Below are 20,566 nucleotides of genomic sequence, written 5' to 3'. Positions count from 1 at the left end.
GAAGACTTAATCCTACGACTTTATGGCTGCAGTTCTACCTTTAACCTTACTGTAATGTATTGACACAATCATGAACATGAAATGCAAATAACTGGTAAGACCCATTGCTTCTAACATTGTTCTCAGTAGCTTTTCCAACATAATTCTTTATTGTTCTCAACAATAGAGGCTGGAGAGATGTACGCCTTTAGGTATGGTTTAGCTTTAGATCCCAGCTTAGCCTTGAACTCAGGCCGAACAGGGGCTTATAATGATTAGGATCACAGCAGGTGTGGATGGGAATTTAACTGTTTCTTCCCTTGGTGCAATCTTTTGAAGCTGTTGTTTGCTGTGGAAGAGGCATTTTCCTCAGGAATGTAGCAGGGAAACAAAAGGTTAAATCGCAGCCACTGCCACCCATGCCTGCTGTGATCTCCATTCATTATAAGCCCACACTCCAGAGGTGCAGAATAAATGTAAAGGCACAATTAATTTCATCTCTGTTTAGGGTCCTCAGTGGCCCTAAGCAAATAATTCTACTTCCCTTCTGTGTAATGGATCTATAGTATATGGAATAATGAGCTTAGCATTTATACACAGTTGTGTTTTCTTGGATATTCAAAACTCTTTGGCAATAATTGAAACCACCATGGAAAGTCTTAAAGTATTCTTATTTTCTCATATTGCAGATGGGAGCATAAAGGGGATAGAGAGAGTAGCTTATTTAAGCCCATCCAGTGAGGAGTTTGTAGTTGAAATTGTTTTAACCGAGAATTTCATGATGTGAAGCTCACACTCTTTACCACCCCAATATATTGGTTTCCACACACCAGATAAAAAAAAAATCTAATCTTAAAGAGTTATGAACATGAAGTTGTCAAATCTTTGGGGACAAAGAGGATAAATTCAGGCACACATGTACAATGTCACTCTGAATCATTCTCTTCTCTAGAGGAAGTCAGAGACTTATGCTAGCATCATTCCGCTTAGAATCTCTAGACAACATAAGGTGAGGACAACACGTGCTGAGGACAAGCAACATGATGTACCTGCAGCTTGTAAAGTGCCAAAAAATGGCATAGATTTTGTCCATCTATGGTCAAAGCAAACAGTATTCCATTTCTTTTAAGCATATATTGGTCAGCATTCCATTGTTGTTGTTTTTATCTTCATTCGGCTATTTCCAGCTTTGAAACTATTTGGCATAGAGAGTGCGATGATACCCAACAAATGTTGAATTTATTTATTTTTTAAATCATCCTGGATGTCAGCTCACTTAACAGACACTGTTACAACAGAGTCCATGTGTATCCACTAAAGGACATATTTGCTTCAGTATGTCTCATGACAGCTTCTTAAGGGGGGGAAATATTTAAGTGAATTTAACACTTGTGAAAGGTGCCAGATTGACGGCCCTGGAGAAAAGTCATTGATTTACAGAAGGCACAGGCAGAGCTTTCCAAACACTGCCCTAGCAAAGTTCCCAGCTCTCACCTGAAGGCTTTACTTACCACCTCTCAGATTTTGCAAATCACTGCCAGGTGATCTCAATACTAGCTAGTGCTTTGGGATTGTGTACCGCGATAAGCAGTTGTAAATCAGTCACAGGAAAGAAAAGGCAAAGGGTTGTGTCTCCTCCAAATGTGCTGCTCAAGCTGATACAATTTAGTATATGCAGGTTCACTGGGGAGAAATCTGCATTGCCAGCATGGCACAACTAATTACAAGTGCAAACCCACAGAAGGAAGCATTAGTGGCAACGTCTACAGGTCAGGTCAACGTCTTATATAATGAAATGTGTGGGAATAGCAGGAGGGAGGTTCCCCCCCCCCCCACCTCTCGTTAATAACTTGGCTCTGGCTCACTCATATCTATCCATATAATACTGTATTTCTCAACTTGCAACACATCAATACCACTCCTCCAAAATTCAGAATTGTAGCTTACATGCCAGTAGCCATATACCCTTGAGAGTCTCAAATATCACTCAGGCCCCATAGAACTAGTGTGTAGGGGAATTTGCATCAATCATTTGATGAATAATGGATGTGGTGTTTTACTGGTGTTACTTTCTTAGTAATCATAGAGACTGGTCTTCGAAGTATAGGACTCATGAACACCATTCCACTGAAGTGTGTACTTTGAGTCAATAAGTGTAATTTTATAGTCAAAGGGTTGAATTCAGCCAAGACTGCAGTGCTGACCCCACTTACCTAGGAGTAAGACCCATTCAGTTCCATAGGACGTTCTTCTGACTAGGGATGGTTAGAATTGCACTGTAGGTTACATTCAGAGTAGACTCATTAAATACAATGGGAACAGTTAACTCAAATCCATTTATTTCAGTAGGTCTTTTCTGGGTGTGACTCAGACAACATCTCAAAAGTTAAAGCCTAGTCTTTGTCCTCTAATTATCGTTTATACACATCTTTCAGAGGAATTCTAGGTTAATGCAAGATTCATGTCATGAATATGAACTCTTCTCTCCCCTAGACACCCACCCAAGAAAAGCTTCTTAATTCTTCATTCAACTAGCCATATTTGATTGTGCTGAGCATGTCCACACAAGTCCAAAATAACAGCACATACAGCTCAATCTTAATGGAGTCAGTGGTGCATTCGTAGTGTTGGCACCCAGGTTTTGGAATTTCTCCCAGGTCCTTTTGCCAGGCCCTATCACTATTGTTTTTCAGGCACTGGCTGCAAACTTTTCCTTTTTAGAAAGACCATATTGGATTTATACAGTGGTACCTCGCAAGACGAATGCCTCGCAAGACGAAAAACGCGCAAGACGAAAGAGTTTTCCGTTTTTTGAGTCGTTCGGCAAGACGAATTTCCCTATGGGCTTGTTTCGCAAGACAAAACGTCTTGCGAGTTTTTGCAAGTTTGTTTCCTTTTTCTTAAAGCCGCTAAGCCGTTAATAGCCGCTAAGCCGCTAATAGCCGTGCTTCACAAGACGAAAAAACCGCAAGACGAAGAGACTCGCGGAACGGATTAATTTCGTCTTGCAAGGCACCACTGTATTAACTGATTTATTAAGGATGTGAAGCATGCTGAGTAGAATCCAAGACAACTGCGCCCTTTAACTGAGGTGGGCTGGAAAGGATCCTGTGAGGCCTCATAAAGTGTATGTAATCCATTATGCTCTACACATGAGGAGGGATTATGTAAGCCGCATATGCCTCACACCATATACAGGGGTTTTTTGTCTCCACAACAGTATGTGAATCAGCCCTTTTGTCTCAGCAAGTATAACTGAAAGCTCTCTTAAGTGAGGAGTGGTTTCATGTGGATAATTTTGATGAGACTCAAGGCTGATTTACTGTCCAAAGACACCAAACAACTAAGAAGAGATACTTCTCACAATAAACTTGAGGAGACAGCAACATTCTGTGACATCTGTATCAAAGACTATTGTGATGGTAGAGCTTGGTTTTTTAGTTCGGAAACTGCAGTCTGAAAAGAAGGGTTCTTTGCTATCGTTTCTGCTCTGAAGCGGTGTGGTACGATTTTGGGTATCCATAGAAAAGAGAAGGCGGTGTGGCGGTGGGATTGTTGTTTCTTAGATTTGGTTTAGTCACCGTCAAGTCTTCATGGAAAGAGAAAGGGGGCTGGTCTGCTCCTACCTCTTTTGTCTTGAATTACAGGGTTTAGTGAGCACAAATCCTATAGAGTCCACAAAGCTCTAATTAACACCTACAGTGAAAAATCTATTGTTAAACTGGTCATTAAGCAAACTTTACTGTGGAAAAAAACAAGTTAGCATGGTGGCCTGATAAAAGGATGTACTGTGTACGATGACAGGCCCATAATTGAACCTTCTCTAAAAATAACATAAATGCTTTACAGGGTTTTTTATTTATTTATTAGGCTCTGGGGGGAAATGGTAACCATCTACTTAACTTTAAAAGAAAGTCAAGAATTTTTCATTTCCTCAGCAAATGACTCAGCTCTTAGAAAGCACAATTGCCATAAATGTTAGTGCTCTCCCTACTCATGACAATACCCTTGGCCTCCAGTCCTTATGGGAGCTAGTATCTGTCTTTTCCCTTACAGACTTGCATGCCAAATGAGATCATCTTCTGAGGCCCTTCTTGGGGTGCCCCACTGCCCTTGACTCTCTGAGACAGAGATATGTGGTTTCTCCTGTGGTGGTTCCCCAGCTGTGGAATTCACCTGACACTCAATAATCATTCGGTTCCTGAAAGCTTATAAATATGAATTGGCTTTATCGCCTATAGTTTATCTATATTTATTGCTGCCTTTTAACTGGAGGCTTTTTTACAACAACAACAACAAAAGGAAAGGCAGGATGAAAAATATATTTAAAATGAAACAAATAATTATCTTTCTCATTTTTGAGAAGAGTATGTCCTCTCTGGCTTGTGTGATCTCTCTGACCTTACTGGCCTTGCTGCATTTCATCAGAAAGACAGTGACTCCAGTTTTTCTGCATTTTTGCTCCTTTAGTAACTTGGATGAAACAGAAGAGCCTTGATTTTATTCTGGAACAAAAACCAGGTGTGCAGTTGAACTGCAAGAAGCCATTCTGGGTCAGAGGACAGCAAGATAAGGCCTTTGCTGAGACCTATTAAAGGGCATGAGATAGTTCTGCTTGCACGTCTTAGAGACTGAGGGAGGTCACTGAGGGTACCTTCAATGAAGCCTGGCCTGCTGTCCAGACAAAGAAAGAAAGGAACTAAAGTTTACATTCCCCAACTGACTCCCTTGTGCTCAGAAGGTCTGCCTGGAAACCCAATTGTGTCTGGTTTCCAGGAAGAGGAATGTCACTTACATGTGCAAAAGAGACTAATAGCAGTCAATACTGAACAGGAGGGTGGGTGGTTCACTGGAGCTTCTCAAGTACTTCCAACAGTGTGTCTTCTGGCTTCAGATCTATCAAATGGCCAGGGCTGGGAGCAGGACACAGTGTTGCCAGGACCCATTATTGTTGACCTGTTTGACCCATCTGCCCATCCTCCATTGAGGATCTATGAGGTGGCGCTTAGTACATCTGGCAAACCACCCTGCCTTCTCACTTTCTCACAGTGCCCTAAAGAGCCAATGAAGCATCATTCTGGGGCATTGTGGGAAATGGAAAACGCTGGACATCTTCCCGGCCATTGCCACCAAGTTCATGACTGGAGAAACGGAATGAGAGGCACCTTGTTAGGTGACTTATTATTATTATTATTATTATTATTATTATTATTTATCAAACCTAAGAAAAGCATTAGTTTCCCTTCTCTTTGTTGTAGAGGGCAGGCAAAGCTATTGAACTCTCTGGCCAGTGGAGCTTTGGTCTTCCACTGGAAGAGCCTGGGCGGTGTGGCTAAAAGGTGTTAACTTCCTCCAAAGTGAGGGTCTGTGGGCACAGAGTATGGCCCTCTTGTGTGAGAGAGAAAAGGAAAGTGATTGGGCTGCCATAAGTGAAAAATTGGGTGAGAACTGTCGCTTGGACCATTGGTTGTTTAATCCGTTAGAATGACCTCCATTTGTTTTTTAACTAGGTATTTGGTAAAATTGGAAGTGTACATTTTTGTCCCCAATGTAGTTTTGCTAGTTTCCCTTACGGTTAATCTGTTGCTTGTTGGGCCTGCTTATGTGATTTTTGTAAATTTTGTATATCCTGTTTACGGCTACAGGGACAGGCTGCAATCTGAAACCACCCTGAGACGCTTGTCTCAAACCCATTCAGTTCCAATAATATTAAATATGTTTAAGTGTAAGTCTTTCTAACGTGACTTAGAAGTAAAATCAAAAATTGAAAAGCTCTTTTTGGCCCAAGCGCCTTGTTGACAGACAGCCACCCCTCTGAGGACAACATGCCACCATTGGGTGTGGCTAAGGTGTATATGTGTGTGTGCACATGTGCACTTGCACCGCACATGTGCAATCACCACATGTACAGCAGATCCTCTCAGCAGGCATGCAGGTACACAGCACACACTCCCTCTCTCTTCTCAAACATGCACAAACAGTGCATGCAGACACAGGGACACACAATCAGCTTTTCTAGCACCAGGGGCGGAGAGGCTGCCTTGTGTGCTGCCTTTTGCTCTTAAAGAGCAGACAGACGGCTTTATCTGCAATCCTAGTACTGCGATGTTGAGCACTGCGATGGGAGGATCTGTAAAAAGCAGGCAGAGTGATTTGTGTCCTGATCAGATTGGGAGATAAAGCTCCTGGGGCTGGCGGGCCATTTTCTGCGGGCTGGATCCCACCCCCCATTTTAGGCTGTAATCCTGTACTGTACAGCCTTATCTAGGAGCAAATCCTATTGCACTCAGTGGGGCTTACTTCTGAATAGACGTGCTTAGGACGCACTGTTAGACCCTTTTATCAGGAAATAATTAACTTGCAAGTAAGCTTATTGGCTTCCAGAGAATTATTTGGGAGTGAAAAGCAATCCACCTTAAGAACAAACTTAAAAGGAAACAAGATTTGTTGTGTTTTTAAAACCACGTTCAGGAACCTGAGATGCTGCGACAAAACAGTTCATTTGTGCAGAAAATATATTTCCCTTCCTGCTACTGTTATTTTACCACAAAGTCAGTGAGGCTTTTTTAGAGGCCTCGAGCTTCCTCAAGTTTCACGTTTTCATTGCATAGCTGATCATTTAGGGGACAGGCTTGTTCCAGACAGCTTTAATTAAACTGTGCTGCAAAACCAGATATAGATCAATGGAAATGATCCATAACAAGAGGCTAATCATGTATTTAGCAGTGTTCAGTCCAGTTCAATCACCTTCTCCTGTTTCTGTGGCTTTACATTCATGTGGCAAAGGCTGAGTGTTTGCATGTATTTTTTTCTTCTTAATCCATCCCATTAGTGGCCATATGCTTGGGCTTCAAGGGAGACAAGACCTGTCTGCAATCTGCCAGGGATTTAGAGACATCAATAATTTGTGAACAGTCATGTTGGTACTGGTCGAAGGGTTAAGTGCTCAGCACGCCAGGGGCACCTCTGTGGGGACTGAAACTCTTAGTCGACTGTTAGGAACCTGATCCCCTGTGAAGCTTCTCTTCAAAGCACATGCTGCATGTCAAATCCATACAGCTGAAGCAATGGAGCTTTATTAGCTCTGGGATTTAAAGACCTGCGCTAAGTGATATAACAGTGTATTTGGTTAAAACACAGAGAGGAAAGGTAGCAAAAGGAGCATGGCAGGGACAAATGAAGAAAAAATATCTAGTACTCTGGCCTACAATTGTGCTCTTTCTGAAAATGTCCCTCCTCTGTTTTCATTTCAGAGGACAGAGACCAGTCCTTGAGTTTCTCTGCTATAGCTGCCAATGGCAGGAGCCTTGTTTCTAAGCTAAGGCATAGATTTGACTTAAACTTGCACTTAAGCAACAGCTTACTGCACTACAGCCATTGTATAATATTAATAGAGCAATCTGCAGGAAAGCATATTGGCGCTCTCTGCCTGAATTAGCTTACATAAATGCCATCAGGACGACATTATATGTGTGTATCTTTTTTCCTTTCTAGTGTGGAACACTTAAGTAGCTAATTTGTGATTAGCGTGCACTTTAAATATCAGAACTTAAAAATATTTCTCTCCTCCCCCCCCTTTCTTCCTATCCTCATACGTGCTCTAAATAGGTTTCGGTTTCTAAAGGCTGCAGTGGTTTTGCCAAATATTCTGTCAGGAAATAAAATACTTTACTTTTTTGATGTAGTTTTAGTGTTGGGCAATTGCTTAATTGATTGATAAAAATTAAATTTAGTGGAACTCTGTTTCAACATATTCAAGGAAGAGAAATGGATGCAAATAAAAGCATGGGTTGACATCTTCAATCCCAGTCCAATGAAAGCCCACTGAAAGCAACGGAAATTCAAAAAACAGTGGCAGGCTTATGTGCCAGTGATTTCATTGGGCAAGGCTTCTGCTGGTTTGTGCTCTCAATGGGTTGCCTCTCATCCACTTGACAAGTGTGAGCAAATGTAGCTGCCGTGTACATTTCCAGTTGCCTGATTGCAATGGTGCTTAGCTGACCCTGAATGAGCACATTGCTGGAAAACATAGACCAAGTTGTTTTAAACATGGAACATGAAGTCCTTTTGACTTCTGAGGCAACTATTGATCTTGGGTTCAGCTCAGTCAATAGTCACCTCTAACATCAACCATTTCCATCTGTTAACCCCTTCCAAGCAATGCAATATCTGCATGAGAAGGCCTTGGACAATGCTCTAGTCTTGTAAAGCTGTTAAGTAAAATAATAATCACCAGCATCAGCATATCATCTCTGAATGGCACAGGTTGTTGACAGCTCTGAAATCATAGGGAAAGAATAACATTTTCTGTATATGTAGCTAAGCTTTGTAATGTTATGAAACACTGCATTACTACAATTGCAGTATTGTAGAATCTGACAATGGGAGACCAGTTGAAAGCCAAATCTAGCATCTTCCCCCCTCCCCAGTGTCCTTCAGATTTGTGCTCTGCTGCACAGAAATAGAAAACATTTTTAGCCACAAAAATGCAACATGGCTTAGTAACTACCACTTTCCTTAAAAGGATGCATTATGACTTGATTAAGAAAAGGAGTGTTTCTTGCAATTATTTTTCCATCATTTTCTTAAATTATTACATTATTTGAATGAGCTGGATTTGTGGTAAAGCTAATGAAATCTATTAATTAGTCTATGGATCTCAGCATCATGAAACATTGGAGGGGCAGTCATATTTGCCAGCAAATAAATAAATTTGTTGAAAAACAGTCTTGAATTGAGTTCTTTAAAAAAAAGTTTATTAAACAATACAAAAAAGAAGCAATACAATATAACACCTATTTAACTGTTGACAAAATGACATTTCACATTTCTACACATTTAAGAAACATTCATATTGAGGCTGCAGTGCTATTTGCACTTACAATTAATTCCAATGAGCATTGGGGGTTACTGCTAAACAGGCACATGCCTGCACTGTAAAAAAAGTCTAGGAGGATTTTTTTTTGGAACTTGTCTTATTTCTTTGGAGGTGAGTGTTAAAGATAAATCTGCATTATGGTACTGCCTTATTTGCTCCCTCTTCCTTATTAATTACCGTATTTTTTGCTCTATAAGACTCACTTTTTCCCTCCTAAAAAGTAAGGGGAAGTGTGTGTGCGTCTTATGGAGCGAATGCAGGCTGCATTCACAGAAGCCAGAACAGCAAGAGGGATTGCTGCTTTCACTGCGCAGCGATCCCTCTTGCTGTTCTGGCTTCTGAGATTCAGAATATTTTTCCCCTTGTTTTCCTCCTCCAAAAACTAGGTTCGTCTTGTGGTCTGGTGCGTCTTATAGAGCGAAAAATGCGGTAATTGGATACACCACACCTTCATTACTAATCTGCATTCCTTGTATAACTGACAAGAAGAATAAAAATACAAAATTTGTCTCATTCTGAAAACATACACAGCACACCTGAAAACAATGAAACAGTGGCATGGTGCAGAAGATTTTTTAAAAAAACTGCAATCAGAATAAAAACCAAAATCTGCTGGAAAGGGGTAAAAGCCTAGCAAAATATTTGCCTGCCTCTGAAGTAATAGTATTTGGCCCCTGGTAATGATGAGTGTACCCATAGAAGAGCCTCGGAAGAAGATCTCAGTGCGTGACTGGATTGGTATAGGAGAACCAGCCTAATAATAAAAGACTTGCACACAAGTATTATCAACATAAACCTAAGCATATAGAAATGCAACATATTTAAAGAAACCAATAATAAACCAGTAAATAAGAACAAAAGCAGAGTACTAAAAATACACAGTACACAAACAGGAGAATATTCATAAATAAATGCTAGTTGGCATCAAAGCTAGTTGACTGCTTTTGTCTACTGCCAGAGCTCATGTCTCAGTCTCCTGTCCGTGCTTTAAAAAAATCAGATGACAAGAACTATAAAAGAGGATTGTTTACTTCTACATTAATTACATAAACAGCTTGCATTTGGAACCAACATGCAGGTTCCAAGTTGTCTTTATTTTATTATTTATTAAATCACAGTACCATTTGTGTGGTTGAGGCGGTTTCTATGTATAGCACATTATAGAAAAGAAATACTGGAAATTATGATATTACCAAGTTCCTGGCTTTTCAACCAACAAACTAGGATGAAACTGTGGGGAAAGCTCTCCTGCATTAAGCCGCAATCTGAACTTCTGCATCAAAATGTCAGAGGAGCTGTGCTGAATCATACCAAAGGGATTTCTTTATTTTAATCAGGCTGTTTTTCATTCTTTTTAGACAAATACACTTATTTGCAGCATGTGGTTATGTTGTTTTTGAATGCTTAAATGAGTTGAAAGGTATCAGTGGATCTGTTTATTTATCTTGCAGGACTCCGAGGACATCTCGAAGAGCAAATGGGCAGGAAAGCACCAGCTCTAATTATGGTACCTGTGATGGATTTACCCGGTAACAAAATTATTCACATAGTGTGTTGGCTCAGCCAGTAGCTAAACACTGAGCATTGGCCTATTCATTCCACTATAAAAGCAAGAAGACATCACGTGACTATATTGAAAATGATGGTGGCACATTAACAAGCAGGCCTGTCTGTACCTGAAACTTTGGCAAAAGATACCGTTTTCCCAACTTTTCACCATGGGAGTTTTGCAATATCATCTGGTATCTGACAGGGAATTTAAATGTCACATCGATAACTCCATAATCTCTCCTGCCTTGTATCTTTCATAACCAAGATCAGATCACACTCCATTGCTTTAACATAACCTTTATGGAAGACTCCTAAGTTTACGTGGAAAATCCCTTAATTACATTTATACATCCTTTGATAGTTTTGGGGAAGATTCTCAACATGTTGCCTTTAATTGGTAATTTCCTCATACTGGTGTACCTTCTGTTGATCAGAGTCTTGTTTCAAGGGAATGCACTATTTATGCTGACACAGCCCTGTTAAGCTTAATGTACTGTACTGTCATAAGTACAGTAAATGGCCCCATATTGCCTGAGATCCAGAGTCCTGTACACACATGAGGATCCCATCATTAGCTCTGGGAGGAAAACAGCTGCCAAAGCTCAAGGGGCTCATTCATGCCCCATAGCAGACTGTAGGAAAACCTAACTGAGTACTCAGAATGGATCCACTGCCAATTTGTTGTAAAAAATGAAGCCTCCAGAGAGTGCCTATTAGTATTCATAGCATGCAAATACAAATCCATCACCGCAGCTTCAGCATTACTGGTACAGCCTTCCCTAAACAGACATTTCTGGGGAGGGGCATCTGCAAAAGGTCACCTCCTGCATTGCAGACAAGATGGGAGAGCTTTACCAGGCAGCAGTGGCAGCTTCAACTCAGCCTCCTGGCTTGGTGGCAGATCTCTAGATTGGGATTACCAAATGGAGCCTCTTGACTCGGGGACTTTTCCTCCTCCGCTGCACCCTTTGCCACATGTGGTGGTAGTGGCAGCAAATGCCCAGGCAACAGCTTCTGCCGGGGGGGGGGGGGCGGCGGCATCATCAGCTAGATGTCTGCCATTGAAACTAGACCTTCCAGCAGCATGCCTTCAGACAGGGATTAACTTCTCAAAAGTCATTTGGACAATTCTGGACTGCAGTTGGTGCAAATGGAGTTACACTTGGTGCGGTTACAGAATATGGAAGCCACTCTGTTCAGTAATTCCACAGAGAAGCATTTTGCTAAACCAAGGTCTGAATTTTGCTTCCATTGCCTTTAATGCATTATTACATGACTTTCTTATGGATCTGGCTGCCAGGATCTTCCTGCAGCCATAAGATAAAACTTTTGCCTTGTGCAAATTTCTGATTAAATTTATCCTGCTTTGAACTGAGCTTCTGGCTGTGTTCTACAGCATTTTACAAGCAACCCTTTCCTCACTCCCAACAGCCAACTGTTGAGGGCTGGATGTTCCCTAGAAAATTTATGTGAGTGAATTATACTCGCAGGCTTAATTTGCCAGTATCTGCAACAAGCCCACAGCTGAAAGCCACTTGGTTTCGGTGAGGCTCTGCCCTGCTGCTGTGAATGTATTAAGAGGTTTCTCCCATATTGATTATGGCATGGGGACATTCCATCTGAAAGCAGCAAAGCAGCTCTTTATACTTCTTTGCATGGAGAAGTTTCCAGCACATCACAGAATTGTAGAGTTAGAAAAGGGTTGTGTGGGCTATCAAGTCCAACCCACTAGTTCAGTGCAGTAAATCTGGAGCTACAAAATTCCCCACATGTCTGCCCAGTTTCTGTCTTATGTCCAATAAGAAAGAGGACCCACCTCTCTAGCTAATTTGTTCCGCTGTCAGACTCTGATCCCTTCAAGAATTTTCTCCTAATGTTCAACCCAAATCTACTCTCCTGTAGCTTAGGCCCATTCAATCTAGACTTTGTCCTAGTCTATGTGGCAGAATGTTATCCAGGGCAGAATACAGCTAAACACTCATCCAGGCAGTTTTGCCTGAACAGCGGAAGTTCGCCTTCCTATTTACTCCCTCTGTGTTCCTGCTCCAGAAGGCTGGGGGGGGGACCCAGAACTTACTTAGGGGGCTCACTAGGAGACAGGGTTGCACAGCCAAAAGTGCTTGCATTAGTGGAGCTGTTAAGTATTTGAAGACCTATGATGAAAGCATTTTTAGGTAGCATAAGACAGATCTCAATGGCTCAATTTCTATTATGAAACTACTTGCCCCACAAGGTATGGCTGCCCCCACTCCCTCACTGTTTTCCATTGTTTACTAAAGACCATTTCATTCTAGCAGACTTTTCTGGTATGTGACAGATAACATTTTTTGCTTCATTTTGACTGCTGGTTTTGTCTCCTTGATCTATGTGTTTTCTATACTTGTTTTCACAGATTTGTAATATTTTAAGTTATGAGCCTGCATGGTGCTGCTGCAATGGGAGTACAGGACTTCAACATTTTAATAAAATAAATTGTTGTTGTTATTGTTGTTGTTGTTTAAATTTGTATACCACCTGCAGGTCTCAGGGCAGTTCACAGGATAAAATCACAATATAAAAACACAAAATACGTAATCAAAATAGAAGCAAGGACAACCCAATAAAATAAAAATGGTTTCCTTCAGTCCTCTTTTCTTTAGACCAAGCATGCACAGTCCCTTAAGCCTCTTGTATGCCTCGTTCTCTGTTCTATAGCCCATCTTCGTTGCCCTCCTCATAATCCGTTCCAATATGCCTGAAAGTGCAGCACTGGGTCCAGTACTCTATTTCACAGGACTGGAAATCTATGGGTGATATCCAGTGGTGATCATATGCTGATGGAAGGGAATCCATTAGCATAATGGAGAAGAAGGCAATTTCCAGTTTACCCCTCCCTATAGTGCCCTACATACCCCCTAAATCTGCTCTTGGCAACCCCCAGCACTGTGGAACAGATACAGAGGGAATCACAAGGGGGGAGGGAAATTGGCAAAAATTGCCTCCCCACTTCCTCTGACAGATTCCAGCCATAATTGGATACCACTCTACGGTTTTATTAATGGATACCTAAATCGCATTAGACTTTTTTGCAGCCTCATCAGATAGCTGACTCATATTGTAGCTTGTGATTGATTATAATCCCAATATCCTTTTCATGTGTGCTACTGACAAGTCTTTTTGAAAGAGGAAGGCATAGGCGTGCTTAAAAATTGTCCCAGCACAGCCTGAATGTTGGAAGTCATATTTCTTTTTCTTTCTTTTTTTACTGAACAACAAAGTGCTGTCAGCCAATGTACTGGCACATCGGTCATAAGCAATATTTATTTTAATCTCTACAACTTTTTCATAACTGGCAAATGACTGGGGTATGTTAGTTAAACTTTTTAACCCTAGCATCTCTCTCTCTCTCTCTGTTTATCCCCACCCCCTTTCATATCTTGTGGCACTGAAATAATTTTGCAAATGATACAGGCTTTATATTTATCAAGACAGTTTTAATCGCATGTTTTTATCTTTTGTTGCTTCAGAACAAAGAGTGAGCAAGCAATAAGTTAACAAACAGAAAATGGGATGAAGGTCAAAGCTTTTAAGTGTGTCAGAGCTGGCTCACAGGTACTCCTGAAAAATCCAGAACTGTGATCTGCACTAGGTCCACATTTAAAGCAGCATTGGTTAAGGGTGCTGAGAGTTGTTAGGGGACTCCTAGTCCCTTCAGAGGGCTGCAGTTCCCAAAATTACAGTGGTGCCTCGCAAGACGAAATTAATCCGTTCCGCGAGTCTCTTCGTCTAGCGGTTTTTTCGTCTTGCGAAGCAACCCTATTAGCGGCTTAGCAGATTAGCGCTATTAGCGGTTTAGCGGCTATTAAAGGATTAGCGGCTAAAAGGCTATTAGCGGCTTAGAAAAAGGGGGGGAGCGGGGAAAAATCGGAACACTCGCAAGACGTTTTCATCTTGCAAAGCAAGCCCATAGGGAAAATCGTCTTGCGAAGCAGCTCAAAAACGGAAAACCCTTTCGTCTAGCGGGTTTTCCGTCTTGCGAGGCATTCGTCTTGCGGGGCACCACTGTGTCTGAGAAAAGAGATGGATTATTAACTCTTGGTACCTTTAACAAACTACTGCTACATCTGCCGAAAGTCTGAGGGCCCTTCTCCTGCCTCTCTCCACCAGGCCTAGGACTGATAGACTACAAAAGGACAGCTGCTGCTTCCCAGCAGAGAATACTGGTTACATTCTTTTAAACTGCTTTTTAATTGTGTGTTTTTAAAATAATAATAATGATTGTTTTTAATTGTTTCTAACTTTTTGTGTATGTGGAGGGCTGTTTTGTAATTTTATCTTGTAAACCACCCTGAGACCTGTGGGTATAGGGCGTTATATAAATTTAATAATAATGATGATGATGATGATGATGATGATGATGATACAGCTGCCAGGATTCTTTGGAGGAAGCCGTGGCTGTTTAAGGTGGTATAATACTGCTTTAAATGTATGCTGCAGATGGGGCCTGTTTTTTTTTTGCACAAGCCAGCTTCATTTCCATCTTGGGGAACCTCCTGCAGATGCAGAATGGCGAATCACCGAAAAGAACAGAGCAGCAATTGCTATCAAAGAGCTCTAGGGGAGCATCATAAAGGAACTGGGAGGAGTTCCTTGCCACAGCAGCTTCAACTCCCCCAGATCTAGGGCATTGCTAATGTGGGAAGAAGCTGCATCATGGGCAAGAATGCCCTATGGTCTGCGTGTTACCCCAGTGGTCCAGGAAGAAGCTGCACTTCTGCATCTCCCACATCACTTGAGTAACATCCCTATGTTGGATTGCACCCCATGCGTGTATCTGGATAGCTCAGTGGTTTCCATCACATCTGAGGAGCCTGGAAAGTGTTTCAAGCATATTTCCTCCTCTTACTTGTAATATTGCTTTCATTTTAAGAGAAAGGTATCAACGTACTATTTATTTGTATTACCTGCACAAATGATGCCAGTCTTTCAAATATGTCAATATGTGGTGTGGTTATTGTTGCTGTTTTCAAAATGATAATGCCTACTGTTTAAGTTTCAACACTTATGCAACCATTTTTAATGTCCACTTATAATTTTATATTGAATGCAAAAAACCAAAACCTGGTCTAGGCAGGGGTTGGGGGGTTGACAACTGAATAAAAGGAAACTTATAAAGGAAACTTTATGGGAAGCCCTCTGATAACACTGACTTTTTGTCTTTGGAATATTTCACATTTGTTCCCTGTTGTATATCAGCCAGGTTTGCTGAGTTTTTAAACAGGAACAAGGCAATTTGTTCAATATTGATATGCAAGTTAGGTGCTGCTTCACTTAGAGACCCGGGACTTACACAACAGAACAAAGCGTCTTAACACCTTTTTATCTTTTTTTAACACTGAAATACTTTCATCATAACTACCTGGCCTGCTGGAAGAGAGAAATTTCAAACAGCACCCCTTTTTCTCTCTCCTGGTCTCTTTGTAACCAGATTGTGTGTTCTGACGTGGGAGGAGAAATGGAGTAAAGAGGTTTAATATTTGAAATTTATAAATGCTAAAAAAACAAAAAGCTACACCAGATTGACAGTGCAATAGATTTTACCTAGACAGGTTTTGATCTCAGGAGTGTAAATACGAATGCCACAGTAAGACATTAGTTTTCAGGGCTTAAAAAAATAGATATACAAACAAAAGAAAATTTTTCGGTTTCCTTGATTTGTATTAAACCCTCAGGAAAATTTACAATTTATTCATGTTATGACTCACAAGGTACGCCAATGCTGCAAATGCAATCTTGAGAGAAAGAGCACTTCAATCCAAAAGGGAATCTGTGTTAACAGTATGCAACCTGGAAATTCTCTTTCTTTCTTTCTTTCTTTCTTTCTTTCTTTCTTTCTTTCTTTCTTTTTCTTTCTTTCTTTTCTCTCTGTCTGTGTCTCTTTTTCAGTGTATCAAGAGATGAATATCAAGACAATATATTAGTAGTAATAATAACAACCATTACATACAAACAATTTATGTAATCAGTAACCGACCTGAATAAACTTCTTGCATGATTAAAGTTGCAGTGGTATCTATACACACTTACCTGGGAGGAGTTGTTGTTTAGTCCCACTAATATAAATTAGACTTACTTCTGAGTAGACATGCATCAGCATGTGCTACAAAGTCTTTAATTACAGAAAAGGAGATTAAACGGAATGATTAAGCAGGACGACAGGAGGAAAACTAGTGGAATATAACTTTCTGCTTCCCTCTTCCTGAAAGCTGTCGAAATGATAGCCTCGATGCTAGCGAGCCTTTGCAGTACACATGGCTGAGCTGCCATAAAAGCACCAGAGCCGATCTTCCTAGATAGGTTAAAAGATGACACTGTGGTATTTTAAGCAGGGATTATTTGATTCACCCCTCCCCGAGTTTTATAGGGAGGTGAATCAAAATCTGATTTGTTGCACCAGGTATCACTGGTGCATCTTTCTGCCCAAGCTTTGGAATTTGTGCGGGTGTTGGAAGCGGAATGTCTCCTGAGGAAAAAAGAGGTGATCTGAAGCAAGCGATTCTCCTTCAAGGATGCTCTGTTCAATCCATTATCTCGCGTTGGTGTGCTATAGTCTACTCTATCAAAATACAATGATTGAATAAAACATTTTATCTCAAATAAATGAATGCACTGATTTAATAAAGATTCTACTGTGTGGTATTATAGTTCCCCAGATGAACACTGAAATCTGAAATGTGCAAGGTTTTCAAGTGTCCAAGTTAAATCATGGCGGCCTCTCTACAATCGAGATTACTTCTACAAACCCAGTTAAAATAAAAACTGCCCTCCGCTTTTTGATTAGACTCTGGCACTTATTTTTAGGTAACCTGCTTTTACTATTATAACTCTGTCTGGCACTGGAGATTCATATTAAGAAGAGTTGACAATTTACTAATTTATGATCTCTTCCGTGTATTTTAGTGTTTTTGGCAGGCTAGCCAGTGTTGATGTATTAGCTAAGCATTCAAACTACAGACTTGAGATCTTGAAAGCTTTTTTGAAAAAAAATATAACTTACTTTCATCTGAATACTGAATTTTTTACACATATTTAAAATTTTAATTTACAAAAAAAAAGACTGGATACCTGAGAAATGAACCCTTATGTTACATGCAAATGCCCCCCCTTTTTTTGTTAATACACTCCTTCATCTTTTATTCTGGTTTTGGGGTGGATTTTTGTCAATTGTTGTTTTTCAAGTCATTCTTTCTCCATTTCTTTGAATTGTGTAGAACTGCTTATTGGCAATACCTAGGGAAGAGGGAAGGTGATGCCTTCCCATTGTTCTTGGCCTCCATAATCCCTGCTCATTGGCAATGCTGATTAGGGTTGATGGGAATTCTAGACCAAGAACATCTATAGGATACCACATCAACCTACCCTCCAACATTTCTCTGATGAAAATAGGGACGTCCCATTCCATAATAATAATTGTACTATTTATACCCCACACACCTTGCTGGGTTGCCCCAGCCACTCTGGGCGCCTTCCAACATATATAAAAACATAATTAAACATTAAAAAAACTTCCCTATACAGGATTGTCTTCAGACGGCTTGGGCGTTGGATAACTTCATACCCTCCAACATTTCTCCAGTGAAAATAGGGACATCCTAAGGAAAAGTGGGACATTCCAAGATCAAATTAGAAACCGGGACGGATTCTCTAAATCAGGGATGTCCTTGGAAAATGGGGACACTTGGAGGGTCTGTATAAGCTACCCCTGGCCTAGGACCTTCGTTCATTTCCCTGGCCTGTTCAGCAATGCCCTCCATACTTTAAAAAGCCTCCTTAGGCTACCTGCACCACAAGACACCTGTTTGATTTTTATCTATTTTCTAATAGATTTTCTCTCTTTTGCTTCAGTACTTCTTCCCCCTAAAATCTATTTAACAGGCTTTCATAGGCTTCAGACAGTTGTGTATTTTCAAAAAGTGGATATTAACTATCCTATATTAATAATAATAATAAAATTTTATTTATACCCCACCCTTCCCGGTTAAAAAACTGTGCTCAGGGCGGCTAACAACAAATTTAAAACACTTTAAAACACTTAATTAGAAAAGCAACATAAAATACAGTATAAAAACATGAATAACAATAAAATTCAAAAATCAATTAGATAATCCCCAGGGCTAGCTGGCTGAATTGGTCCTACTTGGGCCAGCGAGGAGGCCAGGGGAGAATTAGCTGTGGGGTCTCAGAGTGGGTGATCTTCATAAAAGGGGAGGGGGAAGGAAGAGAGTGGAAATAAAAGATCAGGCTAAATTCAAATTAAAGGCCAGGTGGAATAGCTCTGTCTTACAGGCCTGACAGAAGGAGGTTAAATCCTGAAGGGCCCTAGTCTCATGGGACAGAGCATTCCACCAGGTCGGAGCCATCACTGAGAAGGCCCTGGCCCTGGTGGAGGTTAGTCTGACTTCCTTAGGGTCCAGGACCTCTAACTATGGTTATTCATGGACCTTAAGGTCCTCTGCGGGGCATATCAGGAGAGGCGGTCCCGTAGATATAAGGGCCCTAAGCCACAAAGGGCTTTAAAGGTCAAAACCAGCACCTTGAACCTGACCCTATACTCCACCGGGAGGAGGAGGAGGAGTTTGGATTTGATATCCCGCTTTATCACTACCCAAAGGAGTCTCAAAGTGGCTAACATTCTCCTCCAGTGCAAGATGTGTGATATGAAAAGACACTACTTTGGGGTCAATCATTCATGGATAGGGGGCCAGTAAACTGAAGCTGAATCCTGATAAGATGGAGCTGCTGTGGGTGGGTGGTTCTCATGTCCAGGAATCCAGTGATCATACAAAATTATGCATAATTTGGTGAAAGTGGGTAGAGAAAAGTTCTTTTCCCTCACAATACTTGCTGGGACAGCTCAGTAGGAAGAGCACGAGATTCAGGGTTGTGGGTTCGAGACCCACTTTGGGCAAAAGATTCCTGCTTTGCAGGCGGTGGGACTTGTTGACCCTTGTGAGCCCTTCCATCTACAAATCTAGAACTCAAGGCCATGACGCTGAGGATTAGAAGATTCGGGACAATCAGAAGAAAGCACTTCTTCACACAACACACAGCTAAATGCTAGAATTTGCTCCCACAAGAGGTAGCAAGGGCCATCAAGTTGGTTGGCTTTAAAAGAGGATCAGACAAATTCACGGAGGACGAGGCTAGCAATAGCTGCTAGCCTGTGTCAGGAATTCAAGCCTTATCAGGAGAATCTGGCCACTCTCCAGGCACCCGGGTTGATCTCCTTGTTGACCTCCCTGTCTGCGTTTCCCGGCAGGATACAGGCTAGGTCGCGATCGGCGATCCTCCTCAGCTCCCTGCTCCCCCCAGGGAGGGGAAAGAGATAGACAGAAATGTATTTACATGTCTTTATTTCTGTCCTTGCAGCGTTACAGAAAACACGTCTGCTCTCCTCAAACTCCAACAGCCAAGAGAGTAAAAAACTCCTCCTTCTGTACCTCCTGTGCAGCTCATATTACACTCTGAGCTAATTCCGGTGCTCCAAACAGTGAATAGACTGTCCCTCTGGTTCCCACGGTGCAGTCCCAACATTCCCATCATGTTTTGCTTTCCAGCTAGCTGCAGCTCGCTGCCGCATTGCTTCTATATCGTAACAGGCTGTGCTCTCCCTCCACCCCTGGAAACAGTAAGCCAAGAGCTGTTGCTGGGGACCACAAGTGGGAAGCGTCCTCTTGCCCTTAGATCCTGCTTGTCGGCTTCCCATAGGCATCTGGTTGGCCACTGTGGAAACAGGATGTTGGACTGGATGGGCTAGTGGCCTGATTCAATATGCTTCCCTTATGCCTTTAATGCACTCTATGTAGGGCTGCCTTTGAAGATGATCTGGGAGCTGCACCAAGTGCTGAATGCAGCGCCCAGGTTGTTGAGTGTGGCCGTTTGAGAGAACCATGTAATGAGAGGACAGTAGAAGAAGAAGAATAGATGAGCCTTCTTGTGTTTTGGTTCATCTTCCTCTCCCCCCCCCCTCTTTTTTCTCATCCTCCTCCTTTCCTTTTTCCTTTTTTCTTTCCCATAATGGCTTATGTTTTATGCCATGTACTTTGATATTTTTTGTAGGTTTTTTTGCTTTTTCCATTATTATTACTATTAAGGAATTTTCTTTTGTAATTTTGGTTG

The 20,566-nt window shown here is 41.4% G+C and overlaps 1 protein-coding gene across 1 annotated transcript in view; it reads left to right on the top strand.

Moving 5' to 3' along the window:
- Positions 1–12,894, top strand: part of DPH6 (diphthamine biosynthesis 6) — a 245,867-nt gene extending 232,973 nt beyond the window's left edge. Inside the window, exon 15 of the mRNA XM_082241429.1 lies at positions 10,309–12,894. Coding sequence (XP_082097555.1) covers positions 10,309–10,427 — 119 coding nt within the window. The 3' untranslated portion in view covers positions 10,428–12,894. The remainder of the gene's footprint in view (positions 1–10,308) is intronic.
- The last annotated feature ends 7,672 nt before the right edge of the window (positions 12,895–20,566 follow it).

The sequence above is a fragment of the Podarcis vaucheri genome (genome assembly GCF_965113315.1).
Source record: "Podarcis vaucheri genome assembly, chromosome: 1".
NCBI lineage: Eukaryota > Metazoa > Chordata > Lepidosauria > Squamata > Lacertidae > Podarcis > Podarcis vaucheri.
This window is presented reverse-complemented; position numbering and strand designations above follow the sequence as displayed.